At 45.5% G+C, this 15,525-nt stretch overlaps 1 protein-coding gene across 2 annotated transcripts in view; it reads right to left on the minus strand.

Annotated features, from left to right (window-relative positions):
• LOC144151365 (erlin-2-B-like) overlaps positions 1-15,525 on the minus strand; it is a 44,712-nt gene that overhangs the window by 16,151 nt on the left and 13,036 nt on the right. For both annotated transcript variants that reach the window (XM_077682398.1, XM_077682406.1), the window contains exons 8-10: positions 15,253-15,385; positions 7,584-7,675; positions 3,740-3,829 (exon numbers count right to left, since the gene is read on the minus strand). In XM_077682398.1, the coding sequence (XP_077538524.1) occupies positions 3,740-3,829; positions 7,584-7,675; positions 15,253-15,385 (315 nt within the window). The remainder of the gene's footprint in view (positions 1-3,739; positions 3,830-7,583; positions 7,676-15,252; positions 15,386-15,525) is intronic.

Consider the following 15,525-nt stretch of genomic DNA (forward strand, 5'->3'; position numbering starts at 1 on the left):
TGTGGAAGACGTTAACCACATTCATCACAAGTGCACTTCTAAGCAACAGCGTTAAAGATGATCAGTTGAGAAACACTCAGCAGAAACGAGAGATTACAAAAGGATACCCAGCTCAGCAAAACCAAAAACGGAGCTTTTTTATAACCTCGCAGCTGTTTACAAGGTGTCAACCCCAAAAGGCATTTTACTGGAAAGCACTTTCATTTTTTTTAATCTAATTTAGAAAAAAAAAAAAGACGTCCATTGGTACGTTCATTACGCAAGTACACGCGAGGTAATTATGCTGGGAAGTTTTTATCAAGATATAAACACTGCTTCAGAGAAGTGGTCGATCAAACAGATAACGAGGCAGGTATATCTTGTTTTGTTTGTTTTAATGTCAGCAGTGCAGAAACTAGAGCACCTCAGCCCAGGACCAATGACCTTTAAAGTACTTCTTGGTCCATGGCCATCTCCTCCAGCTCAACGCAAAGTACTGGAGGCGTTATTCGACTATCTGGACGAGATTAACGTGATTGCAGTGATTTAGAGTAAAGAAGACAGACTTTTTAATCCCACTACTCACAAACTGAACGTCATTTTTTAATTTTTCTGTCTTCTTTTATTTCTTCTCTTTCTCCTGCCCAGTAATCTATGGGGCCTTTTCTTTCCCCCTCCCCCTTCCCCCGCCGAGTAGCATGTCGGTGTCGAAATTCCGGTAAACATCTCGGCTTTCTCTTCTAATAAAGAGCCTTCTCTCTCTTTCTCTATTGTCAGCATTTTATACAAGTGAAAATATGCATATTCTATGAGAAAAGTAAGGACTCTGGCAAGGATCATTTTGCAACCTTGTATCCCTCTTATAACACAAACAACTTCGCAACAAACCGTACAGCAACTGGGGCAACATTGGACATGCTGCAACTTCTGAAGCTTTTTAGGTACTAACAAATGGTATTAACATTATCGTGCCCATGCCTATTCAAATCGATAGTATACTATCGACGTTTTCAAGTTCAAATTTTGACGTTTTCCCTTAGAATTTGGCGCTTTCCAGGCGCGCTCTGAGAGCTAGCGCCATCTACTGAGTAGTAGAGCCACTTACATGCTCTTTGGTATGTTTTTCTGCATGCAGCGATTTTTTAAAGCACCGCTGGTGGCATGTGATGGGTACTTGGATGATACGGAGATGGCGTCAACATCGTGCACTATGGCACCATGAAAACACTGAATTTTTATTGATTTGGACAATTCAATGCGCAACTTTTTGGATGACATTAGCAGCACTGACTGTGAGGACAACTTTTCGTCATTGAATTTCAGCACCAAAAGCGACACTGCGCCAAATTAGCCCAGAACCTGATTCAGCACAAGCCTCAGAAAGTGCAAAAGCATCGAAACTATAAATGGTGTTACAAACAAAGAAGAGTAGAGCAGAAAACCAATGTTTTCTGCGATGCATGTTGGCCAACCTATGTTTTGATCGATTGATTGATTGTAGGGTTTAACGCGCCGACGCAATGCAGGCGATGAGGCGTGCCGTAGTGGAGGGCTCCGGATTAATTTTGACCACCTGGGGATCTTTAACATGCGCCGAAATCTCGCAACCTATGTTTTGAGGAACTCCTTTGCACAGTGGCCCAAAACCCACAAGTGCTAACATTTTTTTTTTTTTTTTTGCAAGTAAGAAATTTAACAGTTCGGTCTTTGATATTTGCTGGAGTTTTGCACTGGTATATATGTACAAAATGTATATCTTAAATTTTTTGTGTGTTTTTTTCAGTGTGGAGCAACACTGACATTCTTGCTTATTTTTTTGTTTGTTCTAAAACTTCTGCACAGCTTTTTTTTCTTTTTTTAAAATAAAAATTCCTCGTTGAAACAATTGCCACTGCAAAGGAAACTTACACTTCTACAATTCGATACCATACACATATATGTTGCATAATACTGGCGACACGGGAAAAAATTGTTCGCTAGACCACCCAAAATCACTGCTTTTCCCGTGGGCAGGAAAGTGTTAAAGGGACACTAAAGGCTGAATGAAATTTTTTTTTTAACTGAGAAATCATAGATTTCGTAGCTCTCTCGGCTTTTGTTCGATGAGAAACAATGCGTTATTTGCTGAGAAATAAGTAAATAAAGCTGGCATTTCTCTCTCCTGTTTCCCTTTCATTTTTTTGTGACGTAGCCAATGCATCATAAAGTAGGAGCGAGGCACCACTTCTGTCTAAGCGCTCTCATGGTGGGTACGGTAGCTTTTATGTCTCCAAGCCATGGCCGACCCCGACAGCATTAATCGGGCCATGGAGGCTGGCTAGGACTTTTATGATTTTTCACCAACAGAATGAGAAAAACTCTTGAATGCTCAAGCGGCCGGCGTGGGCGCCTATAGCGGCTTCATAGGTCCCATCGCGCAGGCTGAGAGAGATGCGACAAGCGCCATTTCAAATATCAAGCACAGCGTCCCGGCCAGCGCGGTTCAGGCTGGCGCCTTCACCTCACCTCGTCCTGGCAATCGCAGCCATCTCATATTACCTTCTCTTGCGCAATCCTAGCGTGAAATAAACTCTCATCACGGCAGCCGTGTCGAGCAGTCGCCGTTGCCCACACTCCCCCTGGCCCAAACATAACGAGGGCAGAGCGACGCACGCTTTATGGATTATTAACACCTGCTCGTGGCAAAGAGCACAAGGTCAGATCGGTCAGCTGAATACCCACGGAAGGTACTGCACCTTTCACGGGCGAGAAGGCTCGAACGGGGTGCAAGCACGCTTTTCTGATAGCAACATTTCAAATAAAGTGTTACTTCTCTTCCTCCTCCCCCTCCTCCCCCTCCACGTGCGGAGAACGGGAGAATGGAAGCTCGGGCGGGTCGCCTAACCACCTGCAGTGCGCATCTTGTGCCCTTCGCCGATTCTAATGAAGGGACTTCTGTCGCTTCCTCCCCGAGATAGTGCTTGCAGAATCGCAGGCGTCCACCGTTGTAGGCTTTGCTAATTGCACACCCATGCCTTCCCAAAACGAAACTGAAAACATGATGGCTGACTGAATAGTGAGGAAAGCAGCCTGCCTCGCAATGTATAAAAGCTCTAGTCTGTGCTTTTTAAGTAAGATGAGCTCACGGAAAGCTTTAATGTAAATTTATTTCATGTGCTCAACCACTTCGGAAATGTTTATTTAAGGAAAACATCTACAGATGCTTCTCCGATAAGCTTTCTTTCACTGTTCAACTTTTGTGACGTCACAAACTATAATGCCCAAAAGCGCACGGGGCGTTGTCGCCTGTTTTCACGTTTCTGGCATTTTCTGCCTTGATAAACCACTGCTGGTTCCGAGAATGGTGCATTTAGATTCTCAGCACCATAATCTACCAATACAGGCCAACTTGTTTCCACCCTTCCGTGTTCCTTTAATTGTGCCAAAGGAACACCTGGGTCCTGATAGAGAGTACAGAAAAAAATGAAGACAAGCTGAGGTATGAGGAACAAAATCAGCCACCTGTTTAGCTACCAGCACCTATGTACACCGGTGTTAATGTGTTTCGCCCCTTCCAGGTACACACACACTGTGGTCTGGCGTTGGAACTCTGCCTTTGTGCATAGCAGCGAAACGCTTCAGGCACCATGCCAGCCTGGGGAGCACTGACCTTGAGAACTTGATCACTTAGCAGGCACTCTAGCGAACTAATGAAAAATGAAACTGAGGCTGATTCCTTTGAAAAAATTGTGATGCCGTTTCAAGGTTCACCACAACTTACCTTCGATATGAGACATCTTCTTGAGTGACTCTTGTTCGGCAATTTTTTGTGCGTATTGGATCTTGGCCACCTGGGCGACCTTCTCAGCATCTGCAACAAGGACAGTGAATGAGCCCTCCACAGCCTAGGACAACACGATCCTGCACTTGTGACCACAAATATCGCAACCACCATGATCATCAGTACCAGCTCTATCCTACATTAGCTGTGCCCACCTCTGTGCCTGAATTTTATCATTTTTTCATTAAATCTAGCACATTGCCTTCCACCCCTTCTTCTTGCATCTCTCAGTGCCACACTGTTACATCGTCCGTCTGCTTGCACTACATGCCTTACATCCCTTTCCTCCTCTTCTACTTAATTTGAACCAGCATGCCACCACTTTAGTACCCTCTATACGCAATATAATGTACACGTTTTCAGTGATGTGATTGGGTCGAGTCATTTTGGAGCAGCTTTTGGAGCAGCGAAAAGTAAGTTTTGGAGCAGCAAAATCGGCTTTTGGAGCAGCCAGTACGAGCATTAGGATTTGAGAAATATTGCTAGAAGGGGAGCAAAACAACCGAGAGGAGCCCCAAAAGCAGCATCCTGGACACAGAGAAATGTTTAAACAAGTAAAATGCCTTTGGTGCAGACGAGTTTCTGCCGCAGACGAGTTTTGGTGCAGACGAGTCTTTTAGCAGTGACAAGCACTGAAAGAGTTTGTGCAAGTGTGTACATGCATTCACTGCATGAGCAAACAGATCATGAAAGAACTGGAAGTTTTATTTAAAAATGACTATCGGGGTAGCATTCCAATCAGTACGCTACAGAATGTTTCGTAAAACCATAATGAATGAAACACAGTTACACGCGACAGAATGTGCTGAGTGCATTTTATGTAAAGCTTCCAGTGCCCAGCCTACGTCTATTTCTCTCCGGGTTCCCAAGACGAAATCGCATGCTACATGTTCTCTCTGACTTCTACACTCACTTTCCAATTTGCAGGGAACTAAGTTTGCAACAATGGCAACTCTCTCCTTTTTTGAGCGATAAGACTGTCTTCATGAAGTGCCCACCCAGCTTGTGAAAGAGGGTCACCTATGATGATCACTGAGCAGGTGGACCAACGGCTAACTTATTTGAAACAAAGACAAAAAAATCAGTGAAAGTGTCGACCACATTCTTCACGAAGAGTCGCTTTGAAAGGAAGTTTTATCATAAAATGCTTTCCTGAAGCGCTCCTGTAGCGTTCCTCCTAAACGACATGTTGATTCAGGCAAGATCACTTTCTTCGAAGCTCAAAACTGTTCAATGAACCGGCTTACAGACAGTCCCGAATTGAGCCATCTTGAACTTTCGTCCCTTTCCCCTTTCCCCTTTCCCGCTACCTACCCTTGCAATGCCCTCTCCATCTCGACCACTCGGAGTTAGTCACGTGAGCTCCTGCCAAGGTTTCTTCATCATCATCATCATCATCACCACCAGCCTATCTACGCCCACTGCAGAGCAAAGGCCTCTCCCATTAATCTCCAATTATCTCGGTCCTGTGCTAACTCGCCAAGCTTTATTGCAAAGCAGATAATAAGACGTGAACCGCATGGCGCGTTTTTACACGCGATTCGAGCGCGTCAGCGTTGCGAGCGCGATTTTTCACGCCCGCATCGACGATATCGCGCCCGCGGCACCTTCTACCTCAGTCAGAAACTAACGCGCGACGCAACGCGCGACGCGCGCGACAGTGGGGGGAGCTTGCCGACTTTCCCCAGTAAGGAGGCACGCACCTCATGGCATAAGTTTCGAAGCGCTCGCGACAGCCAGCTGGCTCAGACAGAGATGTTTAGGCTTACTACCCCGGCAGATATTGCATGGGCGCTTTCACTAGCGGCGCGGATGATGGTATATAGTACCGTTTTCGCCCCCATTATAAGCTCCTTTACCGCACAAGCAACTTCGTGTGTGCCTTGAGCAGCATTGCGCCTTGAGAGCTGTTAGACGCAGTCGCTCGAGATCCCCACACCACTTTGCGGCCGAAGCCGCCGCCATGTTGCCGCCGTCGGCCGTGCCGCGCGCAGCGTACGTACGGGTGTTTCGCGGCAGCGTCAGCGTGCCTGTGGCGTGCACGGCGCGTTTTCGCGAGCAGAAAACACTCCAAGATTCACTCCTCTTCAACGCTTGTGGCGTAAAGAGGACGCCACATCGAGGAAGCCCGGCGAAACGAAGCTTCGGCGCAAGATTGGCGCAGATTGCTTGAAATCAGAGCCCTTGTAGCAGGATGTAGCAGGATTTACCTCTCGGCGCAGTTAGGCGCAATTGGCGCAGCTATCACATCACTGCGTTTTATATTTAGTATGCAACACGTAACAGCTTTCTTTCCTGGTGCTTTCGACTGATGGAAGCTCCCCACCCTGAAGTCCTCTGTATGATGCGATGTTTCTGTTCCAAAGTAAGCACTCGAACAATGCGCTGACTGTAGACTCTTTTCAGTGACATAAACAAAATAATTGTTAGGTATTTACGAGTGCTTCCCCAATGAATTCCAGCCCCTGCCAAATTTTTGCATGAGTAAACTCTTTCATAACCTGGCTCTTTACTCAGTAACTGTCCAAAATGATCTGGCCCATCTACTACTACTTGGGCTAAAGGGCTACTTACCAAAGCCTTTCCTACGTGGGACATAAGCTGTGTTTACACAAATGCTACAGGAGCCCATTGCATTAGTTTTCTAACATATTACTCTCATGTAAACAGGTCTAATGCACCAGAAAGGCCCAGTCCAGATGGCTTGCACACTGCGAGAACAATTTGTCGAGGTTGACGTGCTCACTGAGAGGCACATAAAGATCAAAGGCATTGCCACACATTCCAGGTATGCGATATGCTGCTCTTGCAGTTGAGCAAACACGGACATAGATAATGTAACCAACACAAAAAGCATCATGTAGTATCTTCTAAACTTAAGAGATTAATCAGTTGCCTGAGGATTGATATGAAGCTTTTATCAGGGGAAAAAATGATACAGGGCACAGAGCATCTTGCCCATGATAAAATATGATATCTGTGCTACGTATGGCTCGCACTGATTCAGCCCTAGCAGGGCTGCTGAAACTTGGGTGTATTAAATGCAAAAAGTAAATAAAAGCCAAAATACACAGCTCACATGGGACTTCTCCAAAAACAAGTCAAAATACAACTTTAAACAAAACTTTAGAGGTCCCTTTAGGGTTACCTCAATTTGGCCGAATTCAGTGATCAAATTGAATTAACCAAGGCAAAATTGTTTGAATTTAAAATACCCAACTTTTCTAGCACCTATGAGTTCTTACTACAGTTGAACCTCTATTGTTATGCAACCCAATTTTATAAATTTCCCGAATTAACAGACAAATTCAGATTATCCCCGCTGTTGCGCACAGGCATAATGCTTTCACGAGAGAGAAGTTCCCACAGTACAAAAAAATTTGCGGGTCCCAGTGACTTCATTAAATCGAGGTTGAACCGTATTTCCAGATTTCCAGACATAAAAAGTGTTCAGGTAAAGCTTTTGCGAGAACCTTTGAACAAACAAAATCACTCATGGCAAATACTCTTTATACAATTGTGCCATACCTGCTTGGCATTCTTTCAGCAACCCTTGGTCGCTGGAGTAGACTCTTCAGATCTTTTTTTTTCTACTTTGGCTTCATCATAAGCACAGTTGCTGCCATGTGGGACCGAACTAGCCCCTCTTGCACAGAATGAGAATACCCCTCAATGCAACCTTTTCCTCGCCACCCTTCACCCAGTAAATGGACCTTATTAGAACTATTCCTGACGCACCCTCACCAATGTATAGTAGAATCACGCTCCAGCATGATCAACTTACCAATGATTGCTTTTTTCCTTTCGGTTTCCGCGTCTTTTTCAACCACCTTTTGCTTCTGCTCGGCAATGAGCAACTTGGTTTTTTCTGCCTCCCTGCAAAAGAAGAAAGCATTAAAATTAAGTTTTGCCCTTTGCCCAATCTGTCCGCTTATCAAATGTCACTGCCACAATGTGTGAAGAACTAATGAACAAAAGTTACCCCCTTCCAATCACATCATAGTAGTCATGTGCAACGGCCTCCCGGGAACCCCACACCCGCCAACCCTTGTTTGCCAATCGGTGCTGGTGCATCCACTGAAATTCCTTGGCATTATTAGTATATTATAAATCCTCACCATGTTTACTCAGCAATCAAGACTACTTTCTTTGGTTAGAAATTAACGAATAAAGCAGGGGCATCTCCCTCTCTCTCTGCATGCGTGACAGAGCAATAAGCCCCCCCCCGTTGAGGCTAGTTTCCCTTCTAAGACTAGTGACGGGTAAATGAATGTGTGTTCAGTTTAGGAATGTGTTACATTATTCTGAATCCCTGTCATTTTTTGCATATGTTCAATTTCAAGGACAATCATTCCCTCTATAGTATCGCTTTTTGGATCTCCAGATGGGGTCTGTCGCTGCTTAATAAGAACGTTTCTACTTATGCCCATGACTATAAAGGCTGCCTATTAAACATTGTTGGACGCATTATTTATGGTCTTACAAGCGCATGCCTCACTGATGTGCCTCCCACGCATTTCAAGAAGCTCCATCAAGCCCCTTCACCTTTTGCCCGGTCCCAAACTAATGGTAAGAAATGGAAGTGATCTGGAGAAGCAATGCCCGGCTACCCACTTTGGTGATTTTATGCTTTATCAGAGAGGTGTTGCTTGCACAATGTGTTATAGTACCTATAATCTAGATGCGTTGATTGACAAATACAGATGAATTTGTCTCTTGCTTTTAGTGTCTGCATGCTGAATTCCTTTCTCAGGTAATTGTAGTAGACAGCACAAGCTAAGGTGGTAACTTATAACATGGCTACCTATATCACGAACAAATGTGCTTTTATCACCTGCCACTTTACAGCACTGAGTGAACAGTTACTCTAGCGGCCTTGTTTAGAAAGCCCTCACTTCACATTGTGCAAACCACCTTAACCATGTACCCTATTCTTCATTGCTATAACTACTGACAGCACAAATAGCAAAACTCGCTCAACACTGAACGACACTTTTAAGGGTCACACGGTCCCTATAGTGCACTCTAATATGAACAGTTTTGGGTGCATGTACTTTGAACTTAATGATGCTAAGTGTGACATCCTAACAAAGAGTACAACGAAAGTTATACCTGAAGCAAGACAACCCTTCCAAGCAACATATTCCATAAACCGGAAAATAGGTTGTTTTTTTCCTCAGCACAGGCATACAAAAGTTCTCTCTCATCATGGATGGTGGGCATTGGCAGAGTGCAAATTCTAGTGTGGTAATCCTTAGAGTGTTCTGCAACTGCTATCCCCATCACCTGCACAAATGGTAGCTTGAACGGAGTGCATATGAGTGCATCTTTGATAATGAGCGAGTGAGTGGGGCTATACCGTGTCTGGGCAGAAGCAAGCCGCGGTGGGATGAGAAAATCCCAGCACTATCAACGGGAAGTTCTTGGAGCCATGCGGGGGTTTGGTGTCTCAGCATTTTCACCTCTTTTTGGTGGGCTAGGCCTAGTAGCTAGTCTGCAGAGGTCTTCACAAGATTCGCCGTTTTCCATTTTTCGCCCACAGATGCCACATCAGTCGTTTGAGATGCAACACTCCATCCCCCATGAGAGGGCTTCAGCAGTTTCATGGCTACAGCAATCTTGAAGCGACCTTTTTGGAGTCAAGGCTGTCTAGCAGCACAGACTACCCCTCAACTTCCATTGATACCATTCTATTCAAACCAATCCATGGGTGCCGTGGAACATGGAGACGGGATGACGATAGAGATGTGGCTGGGTCGCTATCCACAAAAGTTGGAAGCTTTTATGTGTGGAGTATGTTGAATGCTGAAGCAGTTCAGGAAAGCATTCCAGGAGAAGCTGGATCAGCTGCAGGCAAGGGTGTCTGAATTGGAGGAGCAGGTGAGGTGGACCTAGTCTGTTAGCGAGGTAAAGTTTTCTGAGAACGGGAAGATAAGACAGAGAACAAAGAGGAGAAGCGGGAGAGTGAATCTGGCATAGGGAACCCGGGGGAAAAAGACAGTTGCTAAATAAGACCTGGGCTGAGCCAGGCAAGAGTACGGGCCTATGCAGGAGCCGAGTGAATGGGAATATAGATACCAGAAACCCTCATGGCATGAAGATGGAGAGGGCGGAACAAGGGACCTAGGACACAGGCAGCAAAAAGAAAAAGATCTCTCTCAGGCACAGGATGCTAGAGACGAGCGGACGAAAGACAAGATTTAAACCTTGAACCAGGAGAAAGCCCAAGACACGGGAAGACAGCCAGGGACAGGACTTCGGAAACAGGCTGTTCCTTGGCCACAAGGCAGCCGAGTGTGGCGAATGAGGCTTCTGGAAAACATTTCTATAGAAATCACAATGGAAGGTGATGGCAATGTGGGCCCTTTTGCAAAGGCGCCCGCACAAAGGCTTGGTAGCAAAGGCAGTGTGGAGTTTCCGTACTGGAGGAGCGTGATGACGGGGCACAAAGAGCAGTCATGATGGTCTATGTGTGGACAGGGAGAGTGCCACAGGGGAAAAATGACGGGCAGTGGAGGCGCCTGCGGGAGTCTTCAAAGGGGCCACCAAACACGTTTGACAGGAGGCTTTAATGCCCATGTGGAGGGCTTGGAAGAGAGCACAGATGTACACACGGATGCAAATGACCACGAGTTGCTCACGGTAGTTGAGAAGTGTGTCAGAATGTGCGAATAGCGATTTTTGCTCTAGAAGCGAATACAAAGCGAATAACGATTTTGTTCGAATTATTGCGAATCGAAGCAAATATTTACGACTTCTAATAGGAAAACTGGTATTTATGGTATTTACACTTTATCAAGCATGCTTCAGTAATTAGCCTGAAGAAATAAATGGCTAGTTTAAAAGCATGTGAAATTTTCCTGTGGCATTATTCAAGCCCAAAGAAGATATCTTAATGGTTTCCGCTTTATTAATGATAGAATTATAATTTACACAAGGGCAACTGTCACTTCGTAAGATGACCTCCACTGCAAAAACTTCGGTAAATTAGGGTAAAAGTAACCTAATGTTCTAGCAAGCTCTATGATTAACACAATTACCCCAAGAACAAGATGTGTAAATGGCAGTGTCATAAATTTAAATCAGCTCTAAAATTTAAAAAGAAAAAAAAAAACATGGCTTATGGGAAAACGCAAGCCATAAAAAATTAGCCTTGTTTATAAACCCTCTTAAGCATACCCTCATGATGTGCATGTTCCTGCTTTCTAACGCTTTGCTGGCAGGTCCTTCTCTTTCTACAGTAGAACCTCATTACAAGAGACACTGTTACAAGAGACATTTGAATGAAAGCGGTTTGGTTGGGTTTCCTATGTTTGACATGTTAGCAACATTGCGTAGAAGAGACCTTGGTTACAAGAGACACGTTTCTTGGGCCCCTTGAGTGACTCTTGTAACAAGGTGTTACTGTACTAACAACGCACAAATTTTACTTTCAAAGCACACTAGCACTCCATGCCCACAAATTTTATAGGGGTGCTGTGGGGAGATTTGGAAAAAAATCGTGTTGTGTGGGTATTTAAAACTGTGGAACCTTGATAAACAAACTGTAGCCTTTTCCCTGGACAATACCCGCAAATAGGTAGAAAAGTGCAGTGACAGTTTCACCGAGGCTTTCCTCCTCAAGCCGTGAGGCGACGTCATGTTAAGAAGTTAAGCAGCCAATGACAGCTCCCCCTCGTCTGCACAATGTGTCGGCACAGAGCAGGCTCACAAAGGGTAAGATACAGCTACAGCATTGGCACCATGATGAAATTTGCCAGCAACTGAGCAAGCAATGTCTGATCTCTGATACGATTGATCACAATGGCCGACCTCCCAGTTAACAATGCGAGCGAATGGCGCAGGCAGAAGTAACCAGTAAACTGGGTATTTGTAAACTGTTTATGCTGTTTCACCCTAGTCTAACCTGTCATTCTGTATGCCGGTATTCTTGCTAAAGCTTGCCAATGTCGGTCTCACATATCTTCTAATGTGAGTTACGCAAACGTGAACTTCATGACCTGACGAGCTAAGTGACGGAAAGCTTAAAATGGGAATTTACTACATGAACATGTCTATCTAAGGAACTTCGAGTAGTAGGAAATTAACCGGAACCCATCTTCAAGCATAAAAGTGACGAGTGAAAAGCAGTGATGCAGCGCGTGGCCACGCCCCACCATCACGCAGTTCGATTCCTTTCCTTGTTTGCGGTGAACGTTGTTAATGTTGGTTAGTGTTGTATCCTCCCCTATGTCTTACTGTAGAAGCATTTAACAGTAAGTTGGCAGTTAAAGGTATGGGTAGATGAGAATTTATGAAAACAAACCGGAAGGCTGAGAGACCAATATTAAATGGCTTTTATGGCGCCGTTTTCAGCTGTGTGCGCTCCTTGCGCCCGTAGCTGTAGTCTAGTGGGTAAAGCGCTCGACTTCAATGCAGGCTGGCCCGGCAGCCACACGTTCGAATCACATGCGGGGCAACATTTTTTTTCTTTTTCTTGAGTGGCTTTGTGCCATTTGATACGAAAAAGGTAAGATTCTGAACGGAATTCCCCAAAATAATGTGAACTTCAGGATGGGAACTGAGTACAAACGGCCAGAACGTCCAAGCTCTCCTACAATGGTTGCCAGACATTTGATGCGAAAAAGGTAAGATTCTGAACGGAATTCCCCAAAATAATGTGAACTTCAGGACGGGAACTGAGTACAAACAGCCAGAATGTCCAAGTTCCCCTACAATGGTTGCCAGACAACTGAACCGGTCGCGCCGGCGGTCACGTGGATGGAAAAGTATTTATGGCAACCAATAAAAGGATGCAGCATTTTTAAAATATCCGGTTTACAGCTTTACAAAATAACATACACAAAGAGCGTGTAACTCTCGAATGTTCTTAACAAGACGTCACTGCTAGTTGCGTTGCCGACCAACATCGCATGGTCGCTTGTGATGCGCCTGAAAATGAGCATTTTAAAGGTGTCTCCTAAATTCTACAAGCAATGATTTTGTAAAAATATTTCAGATTTATGCTCTTAAAAGGTTGTTCAGGCAGCTAAAGTTAAACAAAGGCATATGAATTGTCTCTTCATGACCCCTTTGAATATCGGTTTAGAGAAGGGCAGGCCTCTTATGCTAAATAAAAACATTTGTGAGAAAGGAGTTGAGACCAAAATGACCCAAATGTGTGAAAACTAGCTTTGCCAGTGCACAGTGTCAATGCCTTTTTTTTTAAAGAAAGCTTTATCGTGGTTCTAACAGCACAAAGCTAGACAAGATAATAATATTTCTAATGGCCTATGTAGAAAAAAAATGAAACATCACAGATTTAAAAAAAAGGCAATTTTGCTCATCATGTCATCAGAAAAACAGGAAATATGTCAGTATGCAACTAAGCTAGCTCATCTAGAGAGTGTTGACTGGGCTGCATGAGCCCAACAGCATTATAAGGATGTAAAAAATGGAGTTGCCTGATGCCAAAGAGTTAGGAGGCGCTTCCCAAAGGCATCCCCAAAAGCACCTTCCTCCTGCTGTTTAGCTGCATGTCACCGGTGCATTGCAGGAAAGCCCGTTGCTGTAGCTGTGTTTTCGTTTGGAACTTCGAGATACTATTTCAAAAAGGGCCCATCTCCCCGCGAGGGGGACTCGAGTAAATGCGTCGCATAGGGGGTGGGTGTATTGCGTTAACGTTTAGTGTTTGGGGAGTTGGTGGTAGTGAATGCGTTGTATCAGCAGCTTCTTGACGTAGTTTGAATGAGTCAAGGATATAAGGCGCGTTCGTATCCTCCCATTCTGTGTCGGCTTTGTGGCGCAGTGGGTAGAGCACCCTGTACCTTGCGTTCCGCCCACAGGTAGTGAATGCGTTGTATCAGCAGCTTCTTGACGTAGTTTGAATGAGTCAAGGATATAAGGCGCGTTCGTAGCCTTCCATTCTGTGTCGGCTTTGTGGCGTGGTGGTTAGAGCACCATGTACCTTGCGTTCCGCCCGCAGGGTGGTGGGATCGAAAGCAGGCGCCGGTAAGTATTATTTTTTTATATAGTGTAGGGGGAGGGGTGCGGACCTGTTGTTGAGAGCGAGAAGGGTAGCGTGATGCGGGAGAGGGGGAGTGGGGGAGAGGCGCACCTGGAACGGCTGTTGCGGACGCCGAGGCACGCCAACGCCGACAACGCCGGGTGACATCGTGAGTTAAAGAAATGCTCTGCATTTAAAAATTTTTTAATAGTGCTATTCGACCTGATTCTGAATAAAATTAGTGTTATTCGCTTTGATATTTGGAAGTTTTTAGTATTCGCACACCCCAAGAAGTTTGGTCTCATGGTGGATAAAGGGCAAAGCAAGTGTGATGGGTGGATCACATGGTCTTCAGATGATCGGGACTCCTGTATCGAATATGCAGCTATGTCTCTGGCATTATATTAGCACCTCACACGAACTCGTACTGATGATGAAGGAACAAAGTGTGACCAGAGACCACAATAGAATGGTGCTTGACTCTGGTGGGTGTTCTTCACACTGGTCAGATGGTGGCAGGGAAGAATTTCTTGATACAGCTGGAAACTGACTTGACTGGATTAAGGAGCAGCCGGAAGCAGGGCTGGCAACAGAGAATGAATAACTGGTAAAACGGGTGTGGAACGAGGTGGAGAAGGAAAGGATGAATGTAAGCGTGGAGTGTGGAGGCAGCTCCGGACGACACGCCGGGACAAGCGTACAGTCCGAGCGGATGTGATGCAGATGAAGATTCGGGAGGTGCACAGGCATTTCCCAGCCGATATGAAGCAAAGTGGTAGCGACGCTGAAGGGGTTCTGGCATGGCATTACGTGTGCAATAGCCACGCGTGTGCCTTGCCTCGGCAACCACTTTCCCGACAGCCACTGCCTGGAGGAGAAAGCAGTAAACGCTGTGGTGGAATGGGTCACAGAGGCATTCCAGCAGGATGTGGCTGGCCAGGTCGCACTGTTGACGCTGCCAGGTCAGGAATAGGAGCACGAAACGGAGAAGTGGCTACGTTCGATAGGGAACATGGTGTTGGATAACATCATTGACAGAATTGAGGCTGGCACAGCATGTGGATCGGATGGTTTTCGGCATCAGTTGCAAAGAATTTGGACCTGAACCAATGTAGAAAGCCGTGGGAAATTCTCAGTAGACCACTGGAGGTGGGAAGAAGGCCCAAGGACTGGTGTTGGGGTGGATGTTGTGCATCTACAGAATGTTTTTTGTAAGCTTTCTTTTCAGCTGAAGATAAAGAATTCACCTATAATCCAGTTTATACGGTAGGTGTTTTTCCCCCCTAAGCTCTAGTTGGCTGAAGTACAAGGGTTGTTTATTAGCCCTGTAACCTAATGCAACAAGTCCCTTCTTCATTCTATTGGATTCCCCTGCCCCTTGCATCTGCCTCAGATGAAGCTGCCATCCGTGGAACTCACAACACATGCACCGTATTTTTTCCCAGCAAGCAGAAAGCAGAAAACGCACATCATTTCGTAGTTGCGCCGAATCGTTTCCGGGATTTTCGGCTTGGTGACCCGCACCGCTTGGACGAACAGGCCTGGCGCCATCATGTTCAGGTCCCGCTGGAGAGCAGTCTTAAGGTTCTCGTCAATCTGGTCTGCAAGCAAGGAGAAAAAAAAGATGTAAGCACGATGATCCCCACACTGGGCATAGTGTGCCGGAGGGGCGGCTAAACCTCTCAGTAGTCGTTGCCTAAAACTCAAGTGCAAAAAGGCAACGCATAGAGGCTGTGCAGCG

This window comes from Haemaphysalis longicornis, unplaced genomic scaffold (assembly GCF_048455015.1).
Source record: "Haemaphysalis longicornis isolate Haplotype H1 unplaced genomic scaffold, Haemaphysalis longicornis Haplotype H1 scaffold_1, whole genome shotgun sequence".
In the NCBI taxonomy this organism is placed as follows: domain Eukaryota; kingdom Metazoa; phylum Arthropoda; class Arachnida; order Ixodida; family Ixodidae; genus Haemaphysalis; species Haemaphysalis longicornis.